This window comes from Brienomyrus brachyistius, chromosome 3 (genome assembly GCF_023856365.1).
Source record: "Brienomyrus brachyistius isolate T26 chromosome 3, BBRACH_0.4, whole genome shotgun sequence".
In the NCBI taxonomy this organism is placed as follows: domain Eukaryota; kingdom Metazoa; phylum Chordata; class Actinopteri; order Osteoglossiformes; family Mormyridae; genus Brienomyrus; species Brienomyrus brachyistius.
In genome coordinates, this window is record NC_064535.1 from 2,198,643 (window position 1) to 2,211,967 (window position 13,325).

General features: G+C 48.4%; 1 protein-coding gene across 3 annotated transcripts in view; it reads left to right on the forward strand.

The window, feature by feature from the left end:
- Positions 1–13,325, forward strand: part of LOC125738377 (collagen alpha-1(XIX) chain) — an 86,583-nt gene that overhangs the window by 48,053 nt on the left and 25,205 nt on the right. For 2 of the 3 annotated variants that reach the window (XM_049007276.1, XM_049007278.1), the window contains 12 exons: positions 2,934–2,996; positions 3,085–3,129; positions 4,520–4,552; positions 5,511–5,549; positions 5,866–5,910; positions 7,115–7,150; positions 7,415–7,486; positions 8,683–8,727; positions 9,105–9,158; positions 9,476–9,565; positions 11,213–11,281; positions 11,577–11,654. In XM_049007276.1, the coding sequence (XP_048863233.1) occupies positions 2,934–2,996; positions 3,085–3,129; positions 4,520–4,552; positions 5,511–5,549; positions 5,866–5,910; positions 7,115–7,150; positions 7,415–7,486; positions 8,683–8,727; positions 9,105–9,158; positions 9,476–9,565; positions 11,213–11,281; positions 11,577–11,654 (669 nt within the window). The remainder of the gene's footprint in view (positions 1–2,933; positions 2,997–3,084; positions 3,130–4,519; positions 4,553–5,510; positions 5,550–5,865; positions 5,911–7,114; positions 7,151–7,414; positions 7,487–8,682; positions 8,728–9,104; positions 9,159–9,475; positions 9,566–11,212; positions 11,282–11,576; positions 11,655–13,325) is intronic. The other variant, XM_049007277.1, reaches the window with a different exon arrangement.

Genomic DNA, 13,325 nt, shown 5'->3' on the forward strand with positions numbered 1-13,325 from the left:
TTGGTCCTGACAGAAGGCTTTACGTAGGAGCACACTGGGGAATTCTCGTAGGCTCCACGAGGAGTCATCTTTCGGCACCATTTCTTCTCCTTCATCGTTATTTCTGAGTGCGATCCTTCCATTGCGCAGCCCGTGTCCTGCTGGGACGCGTCGCGGACATGCTGGCGAGGCCGTGTGTTTAAGGGGTCTCTAAATAAAAGTGCTGCACTGGTCTCCATCACAAGGGCGTGTTTACATTCGGCATTCAGCAGAAGGCAGGCCTGTGTCCCATCACGCTGAATGCCAGGCCTGTCCCCAGCGTCACTGCATCTACGGGGACAGAGAGAGCGCACAGCTGATAAGTGCTCCCAGGTTCTGAAACATCCATCACACGCAGTCATTCACCAGCACGTTGACACGCCCCCCCACCCCAGGGCCGCGTTTCAGTTGAGGCCACCTAATTATCTACATTCTCTCATTCTTTGGAAAGATTTGATGGCGGTTTTGTTGTCAGCCATTTCAGACCTGAAAGGCGGCCTCAGATTGCCTTTGCGTGTTGTTCTGTGACTGTGCCACTTGCCTGATTTGCATTTAAATGTGCTCGCAAGCAGCCAGGCTGGCTTCCCGCCCTGGGAGCCGTCATCCGGGTGCTCTCTGTTGTGTCTGCTCTGCTTCTCCCCTCTTTTTTTTGCTCTTCGGGGCTGGAGAGCTCCCGTGTAGCACAAGAGGGGCTGCACTTGAGGAAATTCGGGTATCTGCACCACACATGCACCTAATATCCAGCAGTGATGGGCACAGCTAACCAAAAGGTTAGCTCTGATAGCTCCTAAGTGTAATTCAATAACGCTAAACCGATAAACCACAAAAAATTTTAGCGGAAGCTAATGATAACTGCTAACATTTATCCATCCATCCATTTTCCAAACCGCGTATCTTACTGGGTCGCTGGGGGTCCGGAGCCTATCCCGGAAGCAATGGGCACGAGGCAGGAACAACCAAGGATGGGGGGCCAGCCCATCTAACATTCATTAAATGACTTACCTAACTGGGATCACTGGATTCTGTAGTGATTACCTGGGGGTATTTAAGACTTACCTAACTGGGATCACTGGATTCTGTAGTGATTACCTGGGGGTATTTAAGACTTACCCAACTGGGATTACTGGATTCTATAGTCTCCAGAATAAATTTTCCTTCAATGATGTTCCCTTTGCGAGATATAAGGGTTTTTATCAGAGGAGCCCTATTCCGCCACTGGCTCATGCTGACCTTTTGCCCTCAGTGAGGCTGCTTGGGGACTACAAACATGACGCCCCTTACCCATAACTAGGAAGGAGGGTCTCAGCTCTTCATTGGTTTATATCTTTGTCAATCAGAACCTGGAAAATATAGAAAAATAACCAGGGGCCGAAGCAGGATTTCTTGTTTAGCCAGATAACTTATCATATTTAATGTAGTCTGGGCTAAATGTAAGTGAATGAAGATAAAGTCAATCTTAACTAGTGTAGCTGAGATTCAACAAGTTATGCGACTAAGCAAGAAAGCCAGCTTTGTGATACAAGCCCCAGTTTTCTGCTTAGTTTCGGGTACCCCAGATTAAATGGACTTTATCTATGTCCACTTACACTTAGCCCAGACTACCTTACATACGGCAGACTTGCAGACACACTCACAACAGACCAGAAGAAATATGTGTGATTTTAGGATATACAAACGTTTTTAAACGTTAAATCTGCGAAACATTAACGGATTTACAGTTAGCGGAACTAAATTTAGCAGAAGCTAATGGTTGTCAGAGTTAGCAGAAATGTTAATCTGCTAACAAAAAAGTTTGTTTTGCCAGTTAGCGGATTGGCAGAACCCTGCCCAGCACTGCACACAGCTAATTATTACCCATGATTCAGGCTGACGTTTGCACATGTTACTTCACAGCAATGGCGCGCAAATACAAAAATGGTTTAAGGTTTAAAAAAGGCATTAAGGTTTAACTTATCCATCTATCAGTGAGCTTATCTGTGCTAAACACAGAATAAATGTGTCCTTTTGTTCAAATTCACTTTTGTTTAGCAGATGTTTCTGTCCAAAGAAACATACAAGTAAGGCAGGTCATCCATCACCAACTTACAGATGTCAAGGAGCCGGACTGGGCTCAGGTACCACTAGGCTGAGCTTCTCATGCGTGACCAATAACACAGGTGAGACAGGGGCCAAACAGAACACTCTGTAGGGCCTGACATCAGAACCAGCTGAATAAATAATTCAAAGAGAACCTCGTTGGAACTACGTGCAAGTGCAGGTAGAGCAGATCATCCAGCAGTGCCACAGGAAACCATGTCAGGGGGACAGTCATGGAAGATGGAGAGTCACAGAGGCTCAGCGGGAGGGTGAGGATCTTTGACATGCTCCTTAACATGCTATTATTCTGTTAAGTTAAACGTACAGTCACAACCTTCCATCCCTGAGAAGTTTCATCTGCCAGGCAGTGCTGTTTTCTTCAGAGAACCCTTCGCTGTTCAAAATTTTATGCTGTCAATGTTGTTCCATGTGAAGTCAGGCTTAACCCAATCCCCAAGCCCACATGACTGATCCCTAAACCCACATGACCTGTCCATAGTACACCTGTCTTATCCCCAAACCCACATGACTGATCCCTAAACCCACATGACCTGTCCATAGTACACCTGTCTTATCCCCAAACCCACATGACTGATCCCTAAACCCACATGACCTGTCCATAGTACACCTGTCTTATCCCCAAACCCACATGACTGATCCCTAAACCCACATGACCTGTCCATAGTACACCTGTCTTATCCCCAAACCCACATGACTGATCCCTAAACCCACAGTCCACCTGACCTATCCACTGCCCACAAAATGCATCCACTCCTCTGGCCTCACTCTTCTGTGTTGATCCTGTCACTCACCATGTCTGCCCGTGTGTGTTTCTGCAGGGAGAGAATGGAGACCCTGGTTCTCCAGGAAAGGATGGAGAGAAAGGACAAAGAGGGGACCCTGTGCGTACCTCCCTGCCACCTCCGCTCCTCCCCTAAGCAAGCACTTTTGCAGTCTGTTCATCAGGAAATCTCTCCCATCTCTCTGTAGGGTTCTCCTGGAAAAGAAGGACCCAGTGGGATAAAAGGAGCGAAGGTGAGCTTTGGTCCAACCTGCGATGAAAACCGCACAGCAGACATGGAGGTGTAGGGTATGCCGTTATTAGTTTGTTCAGTAAGCAGAATCAGCAGTCTGTCTGCGATGATGATATTTGGTGCTCAGTAATGAGGAAGATCTGTCGAGCGTGTAAAAAGTGAGCCACACCTATGCAGCATAAAGGAATGCAGCTCATCACAGAGCACAGTGACAGAAAACCAAGATGAGCTCTGAAGAGGGTTAGGAAAGGACCGAGGCGTAAAGACGGTGTCATAAATCACTATTTAATGCATAAAAATAATGCATTATCCATAGTTCACAGTTATCCAACCAGTCCAACCTCAGTGAGACAACCAGGACATCAGGGAAAATGTAGTCCCATCGTCTCAAGGGAACAGACCATGGGCTCCCTCTGCTGGTCTGTAAATACATACCTCTTGGTGTGGGCATGGGAGGGCAGTGGGATAACCATGGCCTAGCTGGCCATGCCCACTGAACTTGGCTGAAGTGAGTGGGGAAAGTGTACATCGCCCTCTTGTGGGCAGCGACAGGGCTGGTTACATCTATGTTGGTGTCAAACTAAGAGGTAACATGTGGCTCAGCAGGTCTGGAAGCAGCTCCTGTGATCAGAAAGTTCAAACCCTGACTCAGCAGAATGGCTTCATTGTTGGGCTAGGCCCTTAACTCTAATTGCTCTAAGGACTGTTTAACCCTGCTTCCACAAAAACATGCAACGCCTTGGATAAAAGCATTGTGAAGTAAGATTTTAAAAAGTCGATCAGTCTCTATTCAGACCCTTTTTGTATAGTGCATCTCCAGCTGATGGACGGATGCCCCAGTCACGAAAGCTATCTTGTGTTGTGCTTAAAGTTTTCAGAATCTCATTAAATAAAAACACTTCAAATAAAGGCTGGTCAATTAACCACACATCCAGTCGTCAGGTTTTAATTTGTACTCTTTCAGTTGTGTTTGTATATTCCAGTAAAGTCAGTAGGTAACAGATTTGGAGATGCAATTATACACAGTATATTGATTTGAATATCTAAGATCATCTAAATAAACAAGATCAGCTCTTACGGGACTGGAGGGACACGATGCAAACCTTTAAGAGCAGAAATCTGCACTTAATTTGTCTGAGCAGTTTATTGTGCAAGCAAACTCCTAAAAACAGCATCACTGCTCTATCAGTCCCCTTTGAGGGGCGCTATTACATTCCATACAAATCATGTGGAAATGGGCTTTTAGGTCCAGTCAAAGTGATCTGGAAGGTTCTAATGACCTTCTAGGCAGTGAAGCTCCCTGATGCCATCGTTGTTTTTGTTCAGCTCCGATATCAGCCAAGGAGACTTTTTAAGGTCTGTGCTTCACTGCGTGTTTCTCTGTTTACCAGGGTGAAGTTGGACCCCAAGGACCCCCCGGCCTGGTAAGCGTATGCGGCAGCTCCGATTCCGTGTGTGTGATGTGAGGCAGGAAGTGCTGTGACAGTGCAGACAGTGCGAAACAGACGACAGGACAATCCCGAGGTGAGCGGCACCTCATTCAGATCTCGGCGAAACAACAGACCAGTGAGTACTGGTATTCAGGCCTGTGTGGGGGCTCCCTGACTGCAAACGTTGTTTTTCTGAAGAAATTCGGTTCCCCAGAGAGGCTTGGCCACCATAAATGTTCACATTTTAAATGTTGCATTCCTTATAAAAGCACACAGGCGTGGTGAGACAGTCAGGCTGTCAGCAGGGGCGGAAACCCCTTTGTTACCATTATCATATTTTTCGAGCAGTAGCTGTAAAACACTGTTCTTTTATTAAATGAAAGCGTCCACTTATTGCGACATGGAGTGCCCTCTCAGCACGCCAGCTTTGCCATCTTTGTTGAGGCCCAATGCCCCGCCGGGCCTCTCACCGCAGGATTTCAGCACCGCGCCTTGAAATGACACAGACTGCGTGAGGCTGATTGTTTCACCTGCGTTTGCATCAAGTCATTTATTTTCCGTAATAGTCGAATTAAGCCCCCAACTTAAATTTAAACACCTGCTTCTGATGTTTACTCAAACGCTGATGCATTTTTGCCATGTTCAAGTGACACCCTGCTGATTGTTTTTCGTTGGCGCTGGTGTCCAAATGGCACCCCCCCCCACAGCTACATTCAGGGCTGCTCTCCACTGTCATAGGCCTCAGGAGTATTGTGTCTCTAACGTCCCCTGTGGGTCCACTTAATCTGAAGTGTCTGATGCCCCAAAGCTCACCAGTCTCAACTACAACCACAGAGCAGTAATCATCAGACCCAACCCTGGCACCACCCCCATTTCTTCGGATTTGTTCTCCACTTGCCAATGAGTGTGATCCAGGGAATAAGACCCCTTTGTCCCCTTTGTTTCTCCCCAGGTGATGACTGCACATGGCCTGAGACACCTCCCTCTGCCCGTATGTGTTGATGTTAACACTCGTCATTGGATAAAGTGCCAATCATACGTGTATGACTCATAATGCCTGCTCTGGCCGGTATGCTTTGGATCTGGCCCTCGCTGTGTGCGGCCTTATAGCTCCTTCTGGCTCCTTCAGTGTCCACATGCTTCAGATAGATTAATTGACTCAGCTGTAAAATGTGAGCTGAAAAATGCACTTTACGACCTGTTTTTCTTAGAGTGAGCTCTTATTCACCGCCACGTTTATAAAAAATTAGCCCCATTTTTAGGATCTCTGCATGCTAAATACGCTAATATGCTGTCTGTGCTTTCAGGGCGAAACTGGAGACCAGGGACAGAAAGGAGAGAAAGGGGATCAGGTATAAAGACGGAGCAAGCAGCACAGTTAAACACAGACCCAGCAGCACAGTTAAACACAGACCCAGCAGCACAGTTAAACACAGACCCAGCAGCACGGTTAAACACAGATCTAACAGCACAGTTAAACATAGACCCAGCAGCACAATTAAACACAGAGCCAACAGCACAGTTAAACACAGATCTAACGGCACAGTTAAACACAGACCCAACAGCACAGTTAAACACAGATCTAACGGCACAGTTAAACACAGACCCAGCAGCACAATTAAACAAAGAGCCAACAGCACAGTCAAACACAGATCTAACGACACAGTTAAACACAGACCCAGCAGCACAGTTAAACACAGACCCAGCAGCACGGTTAAACACAGACCCAGCAGCACAATTAAACACAGAGCCAACGGCACTGTTAAACACAGATCTAACGGCACAGTTAAACACAGACCCAGCAGCACAGTTAAACACAGACCCAGCAGCACAGTTAAACACAGACCCAGCAGCACAGTTAAACACAGATCTAACAGCACAGTTAAACACAGAGCCAACAGCACAATTAAACACAGAGCCAACAGCACAATTAAACACAGAGCCAACGGCACTGTTAGACAGAGAAAATACAGCACAGTTGAACAGGGAGAACACAGCACAGTTGAACACACAGAACATATCACAGTCAAATACAAAGAATACAGCATAGTTAAACACAGAGCCAAAGGCATAGTTGACCACAGAGAATGCACCACAGTTAAACACCGACAACACAACGCAGTTAAATAAGAGAACACAGCATAGCTAAACACAGAGCCAACATCATAGTTAAACACAGAGAATGCACCACAGTTAAACAGAGAGCACACAGCACAGTTAAACACAGACCCAGCAGCACGGTTAAAGACTGAGCCAATGGCACAGTTATACACAGAGCCAAAAGTACAGCTTCTGATTCTCCTGTATTAAATATACAGCATGTTAAGGTTAGCTGGTGAGCTTATTTCATTAGTAAGTGATAAATAAACTTCATGTTGACATCAGAGCAGAAAAGAAACGTTGCTCATCATTAGAAACAGACAGTGAAATGGCCCAATAGGCCAGCAGGATTCATGTCCGCAGCTCTGTACATTTAAGTAAGCCACCTGCTCGGCCCATGCTTGATGCTGCTGGATTGTATTCTTCTGATTTTTCCTTCATGATTTTTCCTGACAGGGTGCAGCAGGCATTCAAGGATTACAGGGCCCAAAGGTAACCTTGTGAACTGTGTTGGCTCTACAGTGTTGAAGCTGTTTCTGATTGGAAGAGCTGCCCTTTCTTGCTACCCATGTCCACCAATCACTTATCCTGAAGTGCCAAACAGTAAAATCAAAAAGATAATTTCAATGCAGCTCCGAAACATTCCGCAGCTCCTCCCACTGGAATCTTTGTTCCATTGAAGGTTGTGTTATGGTTGCAAAGTAAAGCACAGCTGATGCTAAATGGCCCTTTTGCTGCTCTATTTGCCTTCCTGAGGGGCTGAAAGGTGACATGGGGCTGCCAGGTCCTGTGGGGGTCCCAGGTCCTGTGGGGGTCCCAGGCTTTGAGGTATGACCATGTCGTTTGAGTCCCCTCTCTAATAATCTGGAAATAATCATTTAAGCACAGAGCCAACAGCATAGTTAAACACAGGATCAACAGTGCAGTTAAACACAGAACAGTTAAACACAGAGCCGAAGGCAGAGGTAAACAAGCCAACAGCACAATTAAACATAGAGAATGCAGCACAGTTAAACAGAGAGCCAACAGCACAGTTAAATACAAAGAGCATGACACAGTTAAAGAGAGCTACCAGCACAGGGAAACACAGAAAACACAGCACACTTACACAGGGAGCCAACAGCATAGTTAAACACAGGATCAACAGTGCAGTTAAACACAGACAACACAGCACAGTTAAACACAGAGCCGAAGGCAGAGGTAAACAAGCCAATAGCACAATTAAACATAGAGAATGCAGCACAGTTAAACAGAGAGCCAACAGCACAGTTAAATACAAAGAGCATGACACAGTTAAAGAGAGCTACCAGCACAGGGAAACACAGAAAACACAGCACACTTACACAGGGAGCCAACAGCATAGTTAAACACAGGGCTAATATTGAACCAAGCCATTATGACTATAGATCAGTTTTCATTATTTAAGGTTCAGGAAAGCATCAGAACAGGGAGGTGTATAAATAACGGTGTGCATTTCAGCCTAGAGTAAAGAATCAACATTCAGATGAAATCAAGGGCATTTCACTAGGTACCGGCAGGTAAAAACCAAAAAATATAGATAAAAAATCTGCTTCATTTACCTATCTATCCCTCCCGACCTGATGAGTGGGGGCCTCACTTTCATTTCCTTTGTATTTTGTTACCTAGTTAAGAGGGGGGGGGGGTTGTAGGTTTTGATGAGAAAACCTGAGGGTGAAATTGACCATATTTTTTTGGCCGTACCACTGAAAGATCATTGCACTGCAATGGATAATTTCTGAAAGAATAATGACAAGGCATAGGTTGGCAAAAAGAGTAAGACATATGCATTATGTGAAAATTAAAATTTGACATTTCTGGACCGGGAAATGATAAGTTGAATCGGATGTGTTTTGGGCCAGTTTTCACACTGTTTTGCAGGTAACTAATTTCTGAGACAGCCAGGCTACAGCTAACTGTGCCTGGTCTCCTTGGCCTGGTTTCCGAAAGGCCTTGATGATGCATTTCCTTCAGCTGATGTGATGCTCTGCAATTTTCTCCTTCAGGGCAAAGATGGCCCTCCTGGACCCCCAGGGATTCCCGGTGATCCGGTATGAATCTCCATCACCGACATTCGGAAATCCATGCTTTCGTTCGTACATCTCATGCCAAATAATGGGAAAAGGGAACAGAGGCTGGGAATTGTCACACACATGATCAGTAATCAAATTTGAGAATTAATTAGTGGGTACAGTCAGAACTGGGTCTTTGTGTGTGAGGAATGTAGGCTGGGGCCCAATCTGTTCCTGGCACCTGCTCCTCATAATGAGCATCTGTTTTTGCTCAAATGGGGTAAAGAAAAGGATTGTGGGCCGCGGGGGTGTTCAGACAGTCTGCCACCCTGATGAAGTCGAGGCAAGCAGTTAAACACACTCGAGGTGCTCAGGATCCCGTAACAGGCACGTTTTCTGTTCTGCACAACATACAGGGCGTGTCAGGAGATCCTGGAGCACCAGGACGGGATGGACTCAAGGGAGAGAAGGTGAGATGTGTGTTAAAACGGAGGGGGTTGGGTACGGTATGGGGGGAGGCTTGCAATGGGCACCATATCTACAAACCATGCGTGTCTCTAAGGCTGGAGTGATGGATCACTCCATCTAAAGAGAGAGAGTGAGACCACAGTGTGGGGCTTTAAAGAGCATTCTGGAAGCTTCTGCAGTCTCCTCCCACGCAGCTCAGTGCCACATGTCAGGTGGCTGATAATCGAGATCGCAGTCAAGCACTAGCGACTTTGCTGTCAGCTCTCCGAGATGTGCCCCCCCACATGCCACATGCTGAGTCACCACGGTCTCCTTTCAGGGCGAGTCTGGGGGCATGTCCGGCCCTCCAGGTCCTCCTGGCCCCAAAGGAGAGCCCGGAGCTCCAGGATTAGGGATACCAGGTGATCTAGTAAGTAACACGGATTTAGCCGTGGTGCATGGATGTTCTACATGACGATCTATACGTGCTGTGCCACTCAGCCCTCTGCCCCTCACTGTCTGTAAAGAGCGTCTCTGTCGTTTTTCCGGAGGATTCCACTCTCATTAATAAGATGATTTAGCTGGAATGTGAGCATAGCAGCAGACAGCCTCACCTGGAAGTTGCCTGTGGTGATGACTGATCGTATTTATGACCCCAAGGAGGCAGCTTGCTGGGGTGGGGTGTTCAGGCCTGGACACTGGAGCAAACGCCCCACTGGGTCTTCCCCCCTAACAAGCCAAGTGCACAGCACCCTGAGCCAACTAATGGGGCCGCATCTCTTGTCGGAGGCTCCTGCCACAAATTGGCTTTTCCGCGCAGGAGAAAAGGCGCGACTCACCCTAACTCCCACACTCTGAGTGGGCCACAGCACAAGAAAATCCATGAGTTTTTTAATGGCATCCAAAGTGCTGCACAGGCAAGGGGTCTGGGCCCTGGGGCCCGGCCCCCGAGCTGGGAGGGGCCCCTGAGGGCAGCTGATTACATTTAGCACATCGCAGTGACACATCTACTTCATTTGCCTATTCTGTTTTTCATGGAAGTGAACATAAAGGACCCGGGTTTATTAAATTCTCTTTCTTATCAATGTTATTAAGTTAGACTCAAATAATAGCAGTAAAATTGACAATGTTGGGTTTTGTTTTGCCTGGGGTCCTCAGAGTCTGAAGAACGGCTCCTGAAGTCAGGATGCATTCACTGGGGACAGAAGCCAGAGTGAAATGTCGTGTGTGTGTGTGTGTGTGTGTGTGTGAGTGGGTATACCTATCCTTATGGGGGACACAATGTCCCCATAACGTGATAAATATCCGTTTTTTTTCCCTTATGGGGACCGGTTTCCTGGTCCCCATAAAGGAAAACTATATTTTATAAAAATCAGTGACTGCTATGAAAAAACTAAAAATGCAAAAACTCTTGTATTTTGCTTGGTTACTTATGGTTATGGTGGGGGTGAAGGTTGGGGTGAAGGTTGTCATAGTTAGCGTTAGCATTTTTCCCATAGAAGTGAATGAGCGGGCCCCATAAGGACAGGTATACCCGACATGTGTGTGTGTGTGTGTGTCTGTGTCTGTGTGTGTGTGTACCTCTGTGTGTCTGTGTCTGTGTGTGTGTGTATGTGTGTGTATCTGTGTATGTGTGTGTGTGTGTGTGTGTGTGTGTGTGTATCTGTATGTGTGTGTGTGTATGTGTGTGTATCTGTATGTGTGTGTGTGTGTGTCTGTGTCTGTGTGTGTGTGTACCTCTGTGTGTGTGTGTGTGTGTGTATCTGTGTGTGTGTGTGTGTGTGTGTGTCTGTGTGTGTGTGTACCTCTGTGTGTGTGTGTGTGTGTGTGTGTATCTGTGTGTGTGTGTGTATCTGTGTGTGTGTGTGTGTGTATGTGTGTGTATCTGTATGTGTGTGTGTGTATGTGTGTGTATCTGTATGTGTGTGTGTGTGTGTTAGTCTCCCACTGTTAATTACGCGGCTCTGGGCCTCCTGCTCTCAGGAAGCAGCTCAAATCAAACCCTCATCATCAGTGTCCGACTGAAAAGGGAGAAAAAAATGAGAAGCCCACCCCCGACGTGTTGTTATTCCCACAGGCGGAGGGATCACTGGGTCCCCGAGGATCCCGAGGCCCAAAGGTAGGGGGCACCCCAGAGCAGAGCCAGGTCAGGCTACAAAGTCAACATTTTAAAGCATAATTTCTTTTTTTTCATAGTCTGGAAGATCAACGCTTCATTACATATTACATAAAACTGCCAAGTTCAGATTCAGCTGGAAATAATAAAACGATGATATTATTTTAATTAAATTAGCAACCATTTGTTTTAATATTGAATGACTGAAATATGAATAATGTAAAATGCTAACAGCTGTAGCCACCTGATGATGCTGTTTTAGTGCTGCATCCTAATCCTGGAAAAAAACTCCATTCTGAACCCGATACCCAAATTTCTCTCCCAGGGGGAACGAGGGATCCCCGGAGTGCAGGGGGACCCCGGAGAAAAGGGCGAGCCTGGGGAAGGGCTGCCCGGACTATCGGTATGTACGTATCTCAGGCTGCACTGATACCGAGCATCACCGGTACGGGCATATCACAGGCCGCACTGGTACCGAGCATCACCGGTACGGGCATATCACAGGCCGCACTGGTACCGAGCATCACCGGTACGGGCATATCACAGGCCGCACTGGTACCGAGCATCACCGGTACGGGCATATCACAGGCCGCACTGGTACCGAGCATCACCGGTACGGGCATATCACAGGCCGCACTGGTACCGAGCATCACCGGTACGGGCATATCACAGGCCGCACTGGTACCGAGCATCACCGGTACGGGCATATCACAGGCCGCACTGGTACCGAGCATCACCGGTACGGGCATATCACAGGCCGCACTGGTACCGAGCATCACCGGTACGGGCATATCACAGGCCGCACTGGTACCGAGCATCATCGGTACGGGCATATCACAGGCCGCACTGGTACCGAGCATCACCGGTACGGGCATATCACAGGCCGCACTGGTACCGAGCATCACCGGTACGGGCATATCACAGGCCGCACAGGTACCGAGCATCATCGGTACGGGCATATCACAGGCCGCACAGGTACCGAGCATGCCCGGTACGGGCATATCACAGGCCGCACTAGTACCGAGCATCACCGGTACGGGCATATCACAGGCCGCACTAGTACCGAGCATCACCGGTACGGGCATATCACAGGCCGCACTGGTACCGAGCATCACCGGTACGGGCATATCACAGGCCGCACTGGTACCGAGCATCACCGGTACGGGCATATCACAGGCCGCACTAGTACCGAGCATCACCGGTACGGACATTTCACAGGCTGCACTGGTACCGAGCATCACCGGTACGGGCATATCACGGGCCGCACAGGTACCGAGCATGCCCGGTACGGGCATATCACAGGCCGTACTGGTACCGAGCATCACCGGTACGGGCATATCACAGGCCGCACTGGTACCGAGCATCACCGGTAAGGGCATATCACAGGCCGCACTGGTACCGAGCATCACCGGTACGGGCATATCACAGGCCGCACAGGTACCGAGCATCACCGGTACGGGCATATCACAGGCCGCACTGGTACCGAGCATCACCGGTACGGGCATATCACAGGCCGCACTGGTACCGAGCATCACCGGTACGGGCATATCACAGGCCGCACTGGTACCGAGCATCACCGGTACGGGCATATCACAGGCCGCACTGGTACCGAGCATCACCGGTACGGGCATATCACAGGCCGCACTGGTACCGAGCATCACCGGTACGGGCATATCACAGGCCGCACTGGTACCGAGCATCACCGGTAAGGGCATATCACAGGCCGCACAGGTACCGAGCATCACCGGTACGGGCATATCACAGGCCGCACAGGTACCGAGCATCACCGGTACGGGCATATCACAGGCCGCACTGGTACCGAGCATCACCGGTACGGGCATATCACAGGCCGCACTGGTACAGAGCATCACCGGTACGGGCATATCACAGACCGCACTGGTACCGAGCATCACCGGTACGGGCATATCACAGGCCGCACTGGTACCGAGCATCACCGGTACGGGCATATCACAGGCCGCACTAGTACCGAGCATCACCGGTACGGACATTTCACAGGCTGCACTGGTACCGAGCATCACCGGTACGGGCATATCACAGGCCGCACAGGTACCGA